Here is a 17,079-nt window from a genome sequence, read left to right as displayed (position 1 = left end):
GCTGCAACCGTTGATTCCTTATTTGGCCCTTGAGGAGTTACATTGAATTCAGGCGTATAGATTCGACCACTACGGGTCATTCTGCTTATTCCTGCAATATTTGTGACGTCTTCACTTACAGCTTCTGTCACTTCAGCGTCTGCACTTCCTTCAACAACCTTATCCACAGCGGTAATCTCATATTTCCAAGGCACAACCTTGGTGCTCTCGTAGGGAAAAGGTGTGGGCATACATATTTCCACAGGCGACGGATGACTATTCTCAGGAGCCATCTTTCTGCTATAGTAAGGGATTTCCACTGGTTCGGGTAAATTGAAACAAGGTTCAATTACCAACACGTCTTCGTTCTTCACAGCACTGGATATTTGAAGCACTCCTTCATCCATCAAGTTTTGGATATTGTCTCGTACCACCTGACATCCTCTTGGGTATGTGGCACACTCTTCACAATTGTCATGATTAACATTGATCAGGCCAGCTTCCACCAATCGGGCATGGAATGCTTCCAAAGGAGTCTTAACATCCTCAACCTTCTCAACCGTAACAACAGTGGATGCATCTTCAATGGCGTTCACCATAGGATCTCCATGGGGAGGAAGAGGATTGTTCTTCACATTCGGTCCCATGTCCTTAAAAGATAAGATCTTGCTTTCAATCAATTCCCGAACCCTATGCTTCAGAGCGTAACAACCCTCTAAGTCATGCCCGGGGGCACCTTCATGAAAAGGGCAGTGTGCATTAGGGTTGTACCACGGAGGCAGACGATCAGGTGGAGGTCCCATAGGTCTGGGAACCACCAAACCCTTTTGCAACAAGGAGGGATAAAGCTCAGTGTACGACATTGGGATTGGATTGAAGGTCGCCCTCTCCCCTTGTCTCCTATTTTGGTTCTGAGCATTCTACCTCGGCGCTTGAGCTCTCGGTTGTTGATAAACAGGAGTTGCTGGTGCTTGTTGATAAGTTGGCGGAGCCGCAGCACGTTGTTGAACTGGAGCCGGTCGATAAGCTGGAGGCGCTTGATAAGCCTGAGCAGGCTGTTGATTGAATGCGGGCGTCACGGAAGCCACGTATGGTTGCGGAGCATACTGGACGGGATACATGGGTTGTTGATAGGGAATTGGTTGTTGAACATACTGCTGAGGTGGATATTATTGTGGTCTCCTTCTTGGAGGAGCTCTTCCTTGACCAGCAGTCACATCATTTGTTTCCCCTTCCTTCTTTCTAGGAAACCCTCCAGAGAACTTCTTTGGATTAGCATTTGAAGTTCCAGCTACAGCCACCAGTTTGCCATTCCTTACACCATATTCAACACGAGCTCCTATAGCAACAAGCTCGGAGAATCCCAAAGAAGCACTTCCAACCATCTTCTCGTAGAATTGGGGTTGGACAGTGTCGATAAACAATTCAGCCAATTCTTTTTCAGCAAGAGGTGGTTCAACCTGAGAAGCTAGTTCCCTCCATCTCTGAGCGTACTCTTTGAAGGACTCCTTGTCCTGCTGGAACATGCTCTGTAACTGTCTTCTGTCAGGCGCCATGTCCATGTTGTATTTATAGTGCTTTATGAACGCGTCTGACAGGTCTTGGAAACACCTGATCCTGTTCTGATCCAGACTTAGATACCATTTGGAAGGAGCCCCACTCAAGCTGTCCTGAAAACAGTGGATCATCAGCTTGTCGTCCTCCACGTGTGCAGCCATTTTGCGGTAATACATGATGAGATGGATTTTTGGACAAGTATGCCCCTTGTATTTGTCGAAGTCTGGAGTTTTGAATTTTGCTGGAATCACTAACCCGGATACAAGGCACATTTCTTTGGCAGCAGATCCAAAGACGTGGTCTCCTTCTAAATCTCGAAATTTCTTCTCGAGGAGCTGCATGTTCTCCTTTACTTCTCTGAAGTCCTCAAACCTTACTTCGTCACCAGCAACGGTTGAGTCAACAGTCTGATACATGTGGTTTTGATCTTCATAATGAGGAACATGTCTAGTATAGGCAGCTGGTGGAACCACAGTATGGATGACCGAACGTGCATCAGTGTAAACCGGTAATGGCACAGCTTGTTGGACAGATTGCCCCATTTCGTGCACCACCTCCGCTCGGGGGACGAAGTCATAAGGTAGCCCATACGGAGGAATGGTTGAGGGTAACGTCCTCTGAGGTGGGACTTCTACTGTTGGGCCCGTGGTCTCTGAAATCACGGTCGCTTGCGGAATCTCAAACCTGAAGGTTAAAGCTTGCATCATCTCTCGCATCTGGGACATGCCTCCCTTGATTTCATCTAGTTCAACTCTAACTCGGGCGCTCTCTTGTTCTTGTTCAGCCATTCTCTGTCTTGCTCTGGTGCGAGTATTATACTGGTGTTGAAAATTCAGCGTGAAACTGGAGGAAGAAAGGGAGGAGTGAGACTCTCCTTTTTTTTTTGAAAATGTATGAATGCATGTATGGATGCATTTGTTTGCAAAACTCTTGGTTAGTTTCAATCATTCATTTCAGAAACACCACAATACTTGTTCGCAAATATTTAAAGTAATAAGGAAATGAAACACAATAAAAATGAATCTCAAAAGCGATTTTTTCATTAATCTCATATCCAAGTTCAAATACAAACAACATGCTCATGGCTTATGGGCTTTCCGAACCGTAGCAAGGTCGGTAGTCAGCCCTTCTAGCATTGCCTTACAAAACTTAATGAAATTAAAGACTTGATGCAGGGTGTTCTCTGGACACATGCACCAATCAGCTTCTTGCAGCTTCTCAGGTAGCTCTCGCATGATGGAACTCGCAAATCCGGACAACTTCAGAAATTTTCCCTTCCACTCAGTGTAAAGCCCTTGGAGATCTTGGATAATGCGCACGTCTTCAACCTTGGTCACCTCTATGTCCCTATAGAGGTTTCTCCAATATCTGCACTCACCTAGCAACACCATATAGGCAGCATCCTGATCCCCACCTTCAAGTGCTTGGATTCTAGCATCGGCTCGATCCAAATGATGTTTCAACCGTGTGCAAACTCTTTCTGACTCTTCAGTCTTCAGCTTCTCGCGTTCCAGGGTATCCTTGTATTTCTGAATGGTATTCTCCAGTTCACGAGTACGAATCTCAGAAATCAACCGTGCTTCTCTTTTCATCTCAAGGGTCAGTTCCAGAGTCTTGTTGAGTTTTTGAATCCGGAGTAAAGCTCTATCCAACTCCTCTTCCTTTGATTTGAACACCGATTTAGTGCTATAGAGCGCTTGTCCAAACTTCTCCCTCCTTGCTTCAGACTCTCTAGCTCTTTTGTTGGAGACTTCAAGCTCTTTGTCCTTCTTTTGTTGATCGTCTTTCAAGTTCCCATTCTCTATCGAGACTCGGCCAAGCTTGATTCTCAAATCAGTATTTTCCAACTCCAACTCCTTGATACGTGCATTGAGCTTCTCTACATCTTCAGGTAATATGGGTTCTGGCTCCGAAACCAATGGATAGATAGAAGGATCAAATGGATAAGGGAGTTTAATCATCTGAACCCTCTCTCTAACCCAACAAGTGTAAGGCTCTTGGGCAATGACATTTCTCTTACCCAACTCCTTACCTTTCCTGATAACTGCTTGCCAAGACCTCTTGATCTTTTTCACCATGGGATGATCTACTTCAACACCATGTAAGATGAAAGGCTCTAGAGCTTCAACTTTTGGAGGGCCATTCATAGGGTACCCATGCTGCCTTAGAGATAACATGGGGTTATAGTTGATGCAACCCTTGGTTCCTATCAACGGCACATTGGGGAAGTCTCCAATGCTGACAATCACATTCTCGGTTTCCCAATCCCTGATATACCACTTAACATGACTGGAGGTGAGGGAAGCTAACTTATGGAAGGGCTTGAGTTCCTTTGAGACAAAAGGACCTTCTTCGGGCATATGGGATCTAAACCAGGCATGCAACAACTGTGCACAACATAAGACGATTCCTCCCTTCTTCTCATGACGATCATGGAGAGTGTAGTAGAGATCTGCCAAGAGGAACGGTACAGGGTTACCAGAGAGGAAAATTCTCACCGCCAGGTGGTCCACAAAATGGTCAATATTTGGGAAGAGAACTATCCCATATACCAACACGGCTAACACAGCATAAAAGGCTTCCCAATTCCCTTCTTTTTCCATCTTCTTGGCCTGATCTTCCAAGAACTTCCTAGAAAAACCACTGAAAGGTCCTTTCACATCCCAATTGTCCACGACTTTAGAAACTTTTAGACCCAAAGCTGAAGCTATCCTCTTGGGAGGAATATCTTCATCGAGCTTAGGAAATGGATTATGATCCTTCAAGTTCCGGCCTATGATCCTCTCAACCTCCTCCAAGGTAGGAGCCAACTGGAAGTCAGAAAACGTGAAACAACGTAGAGGTGGATCATAGAACTGAGCAATAGTCACTGCGGTCATCATGTCCATCTTCTCATTTAGGATGTCCAGAATTCTTCCATAGTTTTGTACAAAGCTGTTGAGTTTGAGGGGTGTTACTTTGGCACTCAACTTCTGTAGATTGGTAAGGTCCACGTTCTTGTATTTGAACTGAAAAGTGCCTCTTCTCTCAGGATTTATCTTGCTAACAAGTCTCGGATTCCTGAAATAATGCGAAACAACTAAGAGTTTTGCTTTTTATGCATATGCAATGAATGGATGGATGCAATGTTTTTTGTTTTTTTTCTTTGGATAGGTTCAAAGGTCGGAGGTATGGATAAATTTGATTGCTTTTCCAAAACGGGGTTCTCACCGGGTATGATCTAGGGCTTTGTTACAAAGGATCCCCAGAGTCATTGATTCACAAGAATGTTTGACGCTTACGGGAAATACTTTCCGGTCGTCAACTCCATCAAGGGAATCTATTCTGGGTGAGGTTCTCGTACCGACCCTTACGAAGTATTCACCTCGGAAGTCCGTACTACGCAACCATCGACTGGGTTCTAGACAGGGTACTCAGAGTCATGGATTCAAAAGACTGTTTGACGCTTACGGAAAATACTTTCCGGTCGTCAACTCCATCTAGAGAATCTATTCTGAGCGAGGTTCTCGTATCGATTCTTACGAAGTATCCACCTCGGGAATCCATACTATGCAACCACCATTCCTAGTTGGCCAAAGGTTCAATGTTCTAAAAGGTTCTTAGAGTCATGGACCCCTTTGAAACAATGAAGCTTACGAGGTATACACCTCGGGCGACAATATTTGCAAAAGGATCTACTCTAAGTGAGGTTCTCGTACCGACTCTTCCGAAGTATACACCTCGGGAGTCTGTACTACTCAACCATCATCTTATCTTATGTTTTTTCACTCTAGACTCGGGTGTAGAGTCTTTCCCACATGGTTTGCAATCAAAATCCAAGTACCCAACACGGTGGAACCAATATACAACAAATATCAATATAACAATAAAGATATTAAAAAGCAACAAATAAGGGAAAAGCCACAAAATTAAACAAACAAAGGCACACAAACGTCCTAACTAGGCTTGACTCACTTAGGGAACGACTGTCCCCAGCAGAGTCGCCATCTGTCGCACCTCGAAAAAATGGGGATACGACTTCAAAGCGAAGCGCGATCGCACGCTCGCAATGATGGACTGAACAGAGTCGCCACCGAACTTTATTTATTCCTAAAAAGGAAAGGGGAAATATCGATAAAACCCAAGACAAAAGAAAGGATAAGATATGGTCATCGCAACCAATATCAGGGTTCGGGAGTCGATCACGCAAGAGGAAGGTATTAGCACCCCTCACGTCCGTTGTACTCAACGGGAACCATTAGGTTAGTTGTGTGCGTTAGTGTTAATTAAAATATTAGGCTTTTCGAATTATTAGGTGAGAAAGAAAGAAAGGATGAGAAGAGATGTTTTTGGATTTTCAACGAAGGACTAAACCTAAGTTTTTTATTAGTGGGCCTGACAAGATTAACGAATCCTGCTCCTACGTATCTCAAAAGAGAAATCAAGGCTTACGTAGTTCTGGGTAGAAAAATGTTTGTTTGTTGGTCGATTTTAGCGAAAGCTATATTGTATTAATCGACGAAAACATTGTTTTACCCAAAACAGATGAGGAATGGACGCATACCACACATCGAACGGATTTATAAATCTACATTCGGAAAAGCGTCACTTATCTCGACTCAACAATCGTGGCCGAAACATTGTTTTATATCTCTTAAGACAAGATACCTTTCATTTACGAAAAAGGTTTTTGATTAATCGCACGACGGCGAGAAAAAGAGTTTTGTTGGTTTGATGTTTTTTGGGTGATGGCGAGAACTTGGATGAGCGAGATATACATCTCGAATCCTAGTTTCAGGAGTGCACGGTATACACCATGTTCCATTTCCATCTTTATTGAAAGGGGTTAAGATAGGAATTAGGTATTTTGGAATTTGATTGAGAAAGGGTTTGAAGAAACCGCATTGACAGTTTTAGATGATGGCGAGAACTAAGATAGGCGAGGCATACGTCTCGAATCCTAGTCTCAGGAGTGCATGGTATACACCATGTTCCATTTCCACCTTTATTGAGAAGGGTTAAATAAGAATTAAGTATTTTGAGTTTTGTTGTGAAAAATGACTTGACACTATATCAAGTATTGATGGACGTTTAAGAGAAATTTGGATAAATGTTTGAGAGAAAAACAAAGTGGATAAGTTTGGATGATGGCGAGAACTAGGATTGGCGAGATATACATCTCGAATCCTAGTCTCAGGAGTGCGCGGTATACACCACGTTCCACTTCCATCTTTTTTTGAAAAGGTCTTAACTATGAATTAATATTTTTTGAGTTTTTATTAGAAAAAATGGCTTGACGTTGAATCAAGCGTTTGATGAAAGTTTGAAAGAAATGGAATAGAATAGGAGGGAAAATGAATTGATTTGTTTATTGAGAAAATACTCGACGTTGGATCGAGTCATTATTTTTTTGATTTTTTTGAAATTGTTGATTTTACTCTTGTGTTAGTATCTAACTAAACAGTCAAACAAAATAAAGAAATAAAACAGTACAAAATTATTACACATCGGGGAAGTGGGGTATATTTTGTCGAATGGGGATTCAAAATCATGAAATAATTAAATCGGGCCCAAACAAACGAATAATGCAAAGTATGAGTGTAAGTGCAAGAGAACCGGCTCATTGTAAGAAAGCCCAAGAGTAAGCTATGTGAGGTTGATGGCGATGCTTAAAAGCAATCGACTTACAAGGGTATGGAAATGGGCTCGACATTAAATCGAGAAAAGTATGATTTTAATAGTTTAAAATGGTTTTGAATGAATGATGAAATTAAAAAGAAATCAAATTTGTGCTATCAAACAATAATGAAACTATGAGTATAATAAAGCATAAGCATAAAGAACAAAATGAATGCTAAGAGAAATAAAGTGCTTCATATAGGTATCGAACCCACTCCACTACAGACCATGAAAACCACCCCCTCTCCACCAGGCCACTTATGATTAGTTATCATTTTAATGCTAATTTGGATAAATAAACCAAGGTAAATTAAAAATTAGAATTAAAATAAAAAAACTAATAAAAAAGAAAATCTATTGGACTACCATAATTAAACCCAGCCGCCTGGCTGTTGGGTTCTAGAGGCTAGTGAATTGGGAATAGTAAAGAAAAATGGAATCATGTTAAACACCAACGTTAATGTCTACTGGGAACACTAAAGGGTCACTTAAATGGAGTTAAATGGTCTGTTCAATTAAAGAGCAAATGATAGTAATTAAAAAAAGGAGAACGCAGAATCTCAAATCTCAAATCCAGAATCTCATCGTCCTCTTCCCAAATCTCAAACCCAGGATCTCTCTACCTCAAAACTCTCTCAAACGAAATCTCTCTCTGCTCTCAAAATCGCTTATCACCACTCTCCCTCAACTCTCAACATCTCTCCATCGCTCTCACCTCAGTCGTCATATCTCAATCAAAGCGCGAAAAGATAAAGAAACCATGGTTCCCAAGAGAAAGTTGGATAGGATGGCTCACCTTTGACGGTGACGGTGAGCTCAGGTAGTCCTTGAATCTTCAAATACTGGTTTCTTGCTTCGATTTTGGGATTAGGGTTTGTGTGGTATCTTTTTCGCCGTTAATTTTTTCGTCCGTGTCTCACACTGATTCGCTCTCTCCTATTTATGCTCTGCTGATTAGGGTTTCAAATGGTGTCTTTGGTGTTCAAAGGAGCATCCTACAAAATCCTCTTTGATGTGCTCAATTTGGATCGGCCTGTTTAATGCTAAAACCGAAAATGGTATTCTGAACTCAAGCTTTCTTCTTCGCTTTTGTCTTAACTCTATTTTGGGTATTCTTTTTGAATTTTAATTGCCTTGACTAATTTGCTTTTACTGTAGTGAAATTTGGAGAAAGCCTGAGTAACATGGTTTTGAGCATCCTGTTATGGATTGATGATGTTGTATCTTGTTCATCGGCTTGACAGGTTTGGTAACAATTCGACATCAGTTTTACCTTGTTGCGAATATGGTTGTTTAGTGTGTGAACCAAAGATGATTTTTTTGTGTGCAAGGTTTATGATGGATTGGTGTACGTATTTTGTGGTCTGCAGGCTGTTATTGGACATGGTTGCTGGTGTGTTGATTGCAGCAAGATTATTAGAAACAAGCTCTAAGGGACTCCTCCAAAATACTATCTGTTATTTGGTTGAAGAAATTCGTCGCAAGGAAGGCATCCAGCTGCTTGAAACATGGGAGTTACTACCAAATACACGACTTAGGTTTGAGGTTCCTGCTGTAAGCAAGCATCATTCTGATCCTCTTCATCTGAAATATTCTTGGCTTGCCTCACTGAACTAACAATAATTTCTCCTGTCAATATGCTTTCGACAGACATTACTGTTTTCTGTCTACTAAGGCTTTCTTGCAGATGCACCTCACCCTTATTTCTCATATCTTTTCTCATTTTGACGAGCAGGGAGCCAAACTGTGTTTGATCTTTGTCACTGTTATTTTTCCCGGATACTAAACAGCCAAAATTCCTGGAGCCCGTAGAGGTGATATTTTCCCCATTGAAACTCTTCATTGTTTTATCATTAGATTGACCAATCCTTGAGTGATCATATGCACGACTATCGTCTCCAACTGCTTTTTTTTCTATGTTCAAATTGTGAAGAAAATTGCATCTGATGTTGCCCTTGCATCTGACCCATTTCTTGCATTGCAGGTCGCCTGAACTGTTGCTGCTGTTGAACAAGAAGTTGATGTTGCTGCTGTTGTGCTCATTTGTCCCATTAGATCGTACCACAAATATACTCTTTTTTTCCAAAGACGGGAGGCTCTTCATATTCTTCAAATATGTGATCCTCAATCATGACAACACTTGGCTTAACTCCTGGTGTTTGCTGTTTTGGTTTTTCTTGTGCAGGTCACAGGTTGTAACTTTGGTGAAATTCGTTGGATGGTTGGAAGTTCGGTTTCACGAGCAAGGCATTCAGCAGCATCCAATGCATTGCCGGTTTGAGTTGCATACAGTATGAGAAGCTTATGCTGGCGCTGCATCTCTCCTTGGTCTGCTATGAGATTAACCAAATTCTTGGTGATTTTATCATGGACAATGGCCATTACTTCTTCGGTGTTACCGGCTCGCTTTTGACCAGATTGTATGCCTCCTTAAGTTGGCCAGCTCGGCTTAATAAATCTACTATACAACTATAATGAACTTCGCTTGGAACTAATACATATTCCTTCATCATTGTCCCAAAAATTTGTAGACCCTCTTCTACCAATCCTGAGTGGCTGCAAGCAGTGAGGATTGAAGTGAAAGTCACTTCATCAGGTGTAACTTTAGCAATTTTCATATGATCAAAGAGCTCTAACACATCTGTATAGTTTCCATGCATCGCATATGCACCTATCATTGCATTCCATGATGTGAGACACAGTTCTGTCATTTGCTCAAATATGCTTCTAGCCATATGTAGTTTTCCAGACTTAGCATACGTAGTAATAAGAGAATTATTTACAGAGAGCTCATTACCATGGAAAAAATCGATAACTGAAACAGGGAACTTCCTTAACAAAACTTAGACATCCAAGCTGGGATAATGCCTGAATGAGACCAATTAGAGTAACAGAGTCAATATTTAGATTTTCTGTTTGCAGCATACGAAACAAATTTATGGCTTCGTCAATGTGGCCGTGATAAATATAACCTGTCATCATCGAAGTCCATGAAACCAAATCCCTTGTTCTCATCCTATGGAAGACGACCCTTGCATCCACTACATACCCATATTTTGCATATGTATGAATAATTTGATTTGCAATCTCCACATGTGATATGTGCGTATGCCTCAATGCATAACCATGTATAGACCTGACTAATATAATGTCTCTCAAATTTAATACAGCGGGAATCAAATTAAGAAACAAAGCCACATTTGGACTAACCTTCGTCTTGAGCTTTTCACGAAAAACGTTTACCGCATCCGCAGGTAACTCATTTTCGAGATAACCAGTCATCATAACATTATATACAACAACATCCTTATTCCCCAATCTTTCAAACAGTTTCCTAGCTTTGGTTACATCAATTTTACAGTATAGATCAACCAAAGCAGTGGAAGCCACCAAATCAAGTTCTGCCCCCATCGTGATCATGTATCCATGAATACTCATCCCTCGACGAAAATAATTCAATTCAGCACAACACAGAATAACATTGGCCAATGTTACCAAATCAGGAAAAACATTTCTACATATCATTTGACGAAAAAGGTCGAAAGCTTCAAAAGCCTGTCCATTTTGAAGATAAGCAGCTATCAAAGTGTTCCAAGAACCGACATTTGTTGTTTTTCGAGCATCCATCTTGGCAAAAACCGAGGCAGCTAACCCAATACCACCACATTTATAATACATATCCAAAAGGGTTGTCTCAAAAACGTCATCACACAAACCAATTTCTCTCCTAACAGCGTAACCATGAATCGCACGGCCCTCATGCAGCGCCACCAATTTCGTCGGTCAACCACATTTGCTATTGTCAAAATTTTCATCCAAGAGATACCAAAGAAACATATATAACTTTAAGCAACTGGCAAAATTTTAAAGCGTGGAGTCCTCTCCGATACATTGGTTGCCCATTCTCGTGCTGCTTAAGCTATAAGCATACAAACAGTTACCATTAAGTGCCATGCCCACATGCAGCAGCTAGAATGTAGAGTTTAGACATGTGATGACCCACAAAATATGGTTTCCCGAGGCCTATTTGATGCGGCTGAGTAAACCGAGGAAGTTTTATTCCTTTTTAAATCAAACTTGGGTAACTCTCCATGAATTGATGTATATCCAAATTGTCCATTTTCTTCCAGCCCAACAAAATCATCATTCTTAGTCATATTAAGCTCGCGTGCTTCTTTCACCGTCCTTGAGACCACTAGTTGGTAAAATTTCTCATGTCTTAGATGTTGCACTTCCCGACGTTGCTCTAAGGCCATCAAAGGCGTAGTTGAACAGAAGACATGTGGAAAATTATTTTAACCATGCATGAATGAAATGATTGTAACATGAATAAAAGATCTTTCAATATGAAGTGAAGAGTTTAAACATGAAATGGTCATGAAGAGAAATGCAAATGACCGATTGATGGGAAAAAAATTCAGGGCCAAAATCGGGGTATGACAATTATTCAAAGTAATATGTCTTATTATTTCTAGGAAAAATCTTTCTCCTATGCCTAAGGGAGAAGTGAAAACATTGTCAGGCATTTTCAAATTATCATCAATAAAATGCAATTTTATTCATCCACATTTATATTATTTTTACTTTTTTCTTTTTCTGAAAATGGTAATCACAAAAAACATAAATAAACAATAATTTTTCCCATATATGCATAATATTTTTTTGCACTTCATATTTCTAAAATCAAAATATCAAATCATTATGCAGGTTACTTCTCAAACCCATTGAAAATAATGACCCTGCTCCCTCTCCGAACTTTGATTTCCATGTATTCGTGGCCGAGGAATAGAATGATGATGAAGACGCTTCTGATGAGTTATTCTGTTTGCTTGAGCACGAGGAAAAAACCATTCAGCCGTTTGAAGAACATATTGAGTTGGTCAATTTGGGTTCCGAAGATGATATCAAGAAGGTCAAGATTGGGTCACAACTTCTACTAGAGATTAAGAAGGGGTTGGTTGAGCTTCTCCAAGAATACTCTGATGTGTTTGCTTGGTCTTATCAAGATATTCCAGGTCTTGATACTGATATTGTGGAGCATAGATTACCGTTGAAGCCAGAATGTCTGCCAGTCAAGCAGAAGTTGAGAATAAGTCATCCTGACATGGTAGTGAAGATCAAGGAAGAAGTGCAAAAGCATATTGATATTGGTTTCCTTGTTACCTCCGAGTATCCACAGTGGGTGGCCAATATTGTGCATATTCCTACGAAGGATGGAAAAGTCCGCATGTGTGTTGATTATAGAGATTTGAATAAAGCCAGTCCTAAAGATGATTTTCCTCTGCCACACATTGATATTTTGGTAGACAATACAGCTAAGTTCAATGTCTTCTCTTTTAAGGATGGATTTTCTGGTTATAATCTGATAAAGATGGCACCCGAAGATATGGAGAAGACCACATTCATTACGCCTTGGGGAACATTCTACTATAGAGTGATGTATTTCGTCTTGAAGAATGCTGGTGCAACGTACCAAAGATCCATGACCACTCTTTTCCATGATATGATGCATAAAGAGATTGAGGTCTATGTTGATGATACGACTGCCAAATCAAGATCTAAAGATGAGCATGTTGAGCATTTATTGAAGCTATTCCAGCATTTGAGGAATTACAAACTCCGCTTGAATCCCAATAAGTGTACATTTGGTGTTCAATCTAGTAAGTTGTTGGGCTTTATTGTCAATGAGAAGGGTATTGAAGTTGATTTTTCCAAGGTCAAAACTATACAAGAAATGCATGCGCCCAAAACTGAGAAGCAAGTCAGAGGTTTTCTCGACTGCTTGAACTATATTTCATGATTTATATCGCATATGAATGACACATGTGCTCCAATACTAAAGATCCTTCGGAAAGTCAGTCTTGGGATTGGACTGAGGATTGCCAGAAAGCTTTTGACAGTATTAAAGAATATCTGCTTGAGCCTATGATTCTGTCTCCGCCTGTTGAAGGAAGACCTTTGATCATGTATTTGATTGTGCTTGAAGAGAGTATGGGCTGTGTTCTTGGTCAGCAAGATGAATCTGGTAAGAAAGAATATGTTATTTACTACCTCAGTAAGAAGTTCACCAATTGTGAGTATCGGTATTCTATGCTTGAGAAGACATGATGTGCTTTGGCTTGGGCTGCTAAGCGTCTGCGCTAGTATATGTTAAATCATACTACTTAGTTGATATCCAAAATGGATCCAATCAAGTACATATTTGAAAAGCCTGCTTTAACTGGGAGGATTTCCCGTTGGCAGATGTTGTTATCTGAGTATGATATTGAATATCGAGCTCAGAAAGTAATTAAAGGTATTGTCTTGGCTGACCATTTGGCTCACCAACCTATTAATGATTATCAGTCAGTGCAATTTGATTTCCATGATGAAGAGATATTGTATTTGAATATGAAAGATTGTGATGAAACATTGCTTGAAGAAGGGCCAGAACCTAGTTCCTGTTGGGGCATGGTATTTGATTGAGCTGTTAATTCATATGGTAATGTCATTGGGGCAGTGATTATTACTCCTCAAGGCACTCATTTTCCATTTACATCTAGATTGACCTTTAAATGTACGAATAATATGGTTGAGTATGAAGCTTTCATTATGGGGCTCGAATAAGCCATTGATCTTAGAATCAAATATCTTGACGTCTACGGAGATTCAATTTGGTTGTTAATCAGATCAAAGGTGAATGGGAGACGAATCAACCCGGTTTGATACCATATAGAGATTATGAGAGGAGCGTATCAACTTTCTTTACAAAGGTTGAGTTTCATCATATTCCTCAAGATGAAAACCGGATGGCAGATGCTCTTGCAACATTGGCTTCCATGATTGTCGTGAAGTATTGGAATGAAGTTCCTAATTTGGTTGTGATGCGCCTTGATAGGCCAGCTCATGTATTTGTTGTTGAAGAGATCAAGTATGATAAGCCATGGTACCATGATATCAAATGTTTCCTCCAAAGTCAGACTTACCCGCTTGGGGCAACTTTGAAAGATAAGAAGAGTTTGAGAAGATTAGCTGGCAACTTCTACCTGAATGGTGATGTGCTTTACAAGAGAAATTTTGATATGGTTTTTCTCAGATGCATGGATAGACACGAAGCAGACCTATTGATGATAGAAGTCAGGTTCCTTTGGTACTCATTCCAATGGACATTCTATGGCAAAGAAGATGTTGAGAGCAGGTTACTATTGGCTGACAATGGAATCTGACTGTTGCAAGTATGTGAAGAAATGCCACAAGTTTCAAATCTATACGGATAAGATTCATGTTCCCCTGACACTTTTGAATGTCATTTCATCTCCATGGCCTTTCTCCATGTGGGGAATTGATATGATTGGCATGATTAAGCCCAAGGCATCAAATGGACATCGTTTCATTTTAGTGGCTATTGACTACTTCACAAAGTGGGTTGAAACAACATCGTATGCAAATGTGACTAAGCAAGTTGTTGTAAGGTTTATTAAGAATCAGATCATATATCGATATGGTGTGCCAAGTAAGGTCATTACTGATAGTGGATCGAACTTGAATAATAATGTGGTGGAAGATCTCTACAAAGACATGAAGATAGCACACCATAACTATTCTCCTTACAGACCCAAGATGAATGGGGTTATTGAAGCTACGAACAAGAATATCAAGAAGATTATCTAGAAGATGGTTGTGACATACAAAGATTGGCATGAGATGCTCCCATTTGCTTTACATGGGTACCGTACATCCATCCACACTTCAACAAGGGCAACCCATTTCTCTCTTGTTTATGGCATGGAAGTTGTGCTCCCTATAGAGGTTGAGATCTTATCAATGTGTGTGCTGATGGAAGCCAAGTTAACCAAAATTGAATGGTGTTAGAGCAGATATGGTCAGTTAAATTTAACTGAAGAGAAGAGATTGACCGCCATGTGTCATGGTCAGTTATACCAATAAAGAATGAAGAAATCTTTTAATAAGAGGGTCAAGCCTTGTGTGTTCCGAGAAGGTGACCTCGTTCTCAAGAAGATATTATCTTTCAAACCTGATTCTAGGGGAAAATGAACTTCTAATTATGAAGGCCCATATGTTGTTAAGAGAGTCTTCCCAGGCGGTGCATTGATTCTTACAACTACGGGTGGTGAAGAGTCCACTCGCCCCGTGATCGTCAATGCAGTTAAGAAATACTTTTCCTAAAAGAGAAAAGAACAACTCGCTAAGTTGAAAACCCGAAAGGGCGGCTTAGGCAAAAATGAGTGTCTCAGTGGATTGAAAACCCGAAAGGGTGATCCAGGAAAAAGTTAGTGACATAAAATAGAAAAATCATCCTAGTAGATTTAGTACCCCACCTTGGGGAAATCTAGGCAAAAATTAGGGATTATGGCAAGTAACTGCATCCGGCTAGACCTGATCGCTGAAGCAGCATCGCTAGTCAGTTTGGTTCTGATTCATCATTCTCATCCAAGGACAAAAGCATAATGGATTTTAGAGTTGGTAGGGAGAGTAGTGGTCATTGTATTCAATGTAGCCCTTTTCCATGTAAATTACCATTTTCAAACTTTGTAAAGATCCATGGAGTCCTTCCATTCGCGGACTACCATTCTATTAAATAAAGTTGAGGCTTTATCCAATTATTTGCTATTCTTATTTGTTTTCGTTTAATAAAACTGTATTTTTATGATGATAATTTTGAAATAAATAAATCAATGAATAAACATTTTTATGAAATAGTAAGGCATTTACTTTAAGAACTTTAGATTCGAAAAGGAATGTCAACAACAATCTGAGAACAGTTAGTTTTGACGTGTGAAGCATTGTTGTCGTCCCCAAGCAGATGATTGGAGGTATTTTCCCCCCAAACAGTTCTCCATTTATCCCTAACATGGATGATGTGTTGTTCTCCTTGTAGTTCATCATCTTTTCCCAGCTGAGGCCTTTGTGAATTTTCATTATTAGTTTGCATTTTTGTGATTGAACCCTGGATCTCCAGTGAAACCTTTATTTGGTTTTCAGATCCCCGACACCTTCATTTGATTGTTACATAGCCATGGCAGTATTTCCCCTTTGTGAGTTCCTGTAGGCCGATTGATATTTTTGGTACCTTGGAATTGGTTTATTTCTCAATCTCCAAGAAGAGTTTTGTGACTGTTGTATCAACTCTTAAGGAATATGTTGTTGATTGCATCCTCGTGTGGCGCATGATTTGTCCTAACAAATTTTTAGTCCCCAGTGAAGTCTCCACGAAGTTGATATTAATTGATGGAATCCCCAGTAAGTAGCCTAGTCCCCCACTCAGAGTTTTGCCTCTTGTTATGACGTGGATTTCCCACGGAGTTTCCTCTTTTGATGAAAGATCTCCTCATTCAGACAGTATTTGATTCTGAGCAATATTGATGTAGTCGTCCCCTGTAAGGTTGTCTCCCATTTGATATGGTGTTGACCTAAAATTCCCCACAGTGTTGACTTGTTGCTTTGAAGTATATATATATATATATATATATATATATATATATATATATATATATATATATATATATATATATATATATATATATATATATAGTCGTCCCCTATAAGGTTGTCTCCCATTTGATATGGTGTTGACCTAAAATTCCCCACAGTGTTGACTTGTTGCTTTGAAGTATATATATATATATATATATATATATATATATATATATATATATATATATATATATATATATATATATATATATATATATATATATATATCCCTTAGCTGGAAGATATGGATCCTTAGCAAGTCTCTCTTATCCTCATCAAGTCTCTCTTATCCTCAGCATGTCGGTTGATATCCTCAGCAGTGCTTTCGTTCCCCAACGGAGTTGCCAAGCTGTATTTTCTCCTCTCCCAAAGAGTTTGAGCTTTAAGCAAGATCTTTGTCAAACATTGCTT

At 40.0% G+C, this 17,079-nt stretch overlaps 1 protein-coding gene and 1 pseudogene across 1 annotated transcript; both read right to left on the bottom strand.

Annotated features, from left to right (window-relative positions):
• Nucleotides 1-1,148: 1,148 nt before the first annotated feature.
• On the bottom strand, nt 1,149-2,324 carry LOC127101436 (uncharacterized). The gene has a single exon (XM_051038870.1). The coding sequence runs from the start codon at nt 2,322-2,324 to the stop codon at nt 1,149-1,151; it is 1,176 nt and encodes a 391-aa protein (XP_050894827.1).
• Nucleotides 2,325-9,575: 7,251 nt separating this feature from the next.
• LOC127101428 (pentatricopeptide repeat-containing protein At2g03380, mitochondrial-like) lies at nt 9,576-10,974 on the bottom strand (annotated as a pseudogene).
• Nucleotides 10,975-17,079: the final 6,105 nt, after the last annotated feature.

The sequence above is a fragment of the Lathyrus oleraceus genome, chromosome 1, assembly GCF_024323335.1.
Source record: "Lathyrus oleraceus cultivar Zhongwan6 chromosome 1, CAAS_Psat_ZW6_1.0, whole genome shotgun sequence".
Taxonomy (NCBI): domain Eukaryota; kingdom Viridiplantae; phylum Streptophyta; class Magnoliopsida; order Fabales; family Fabaceae; genus Lathyrus; species Lathyrus oleraceus.
This window is presented reverse-complemented; position numbering and strand designations above follow the sequence as displayed.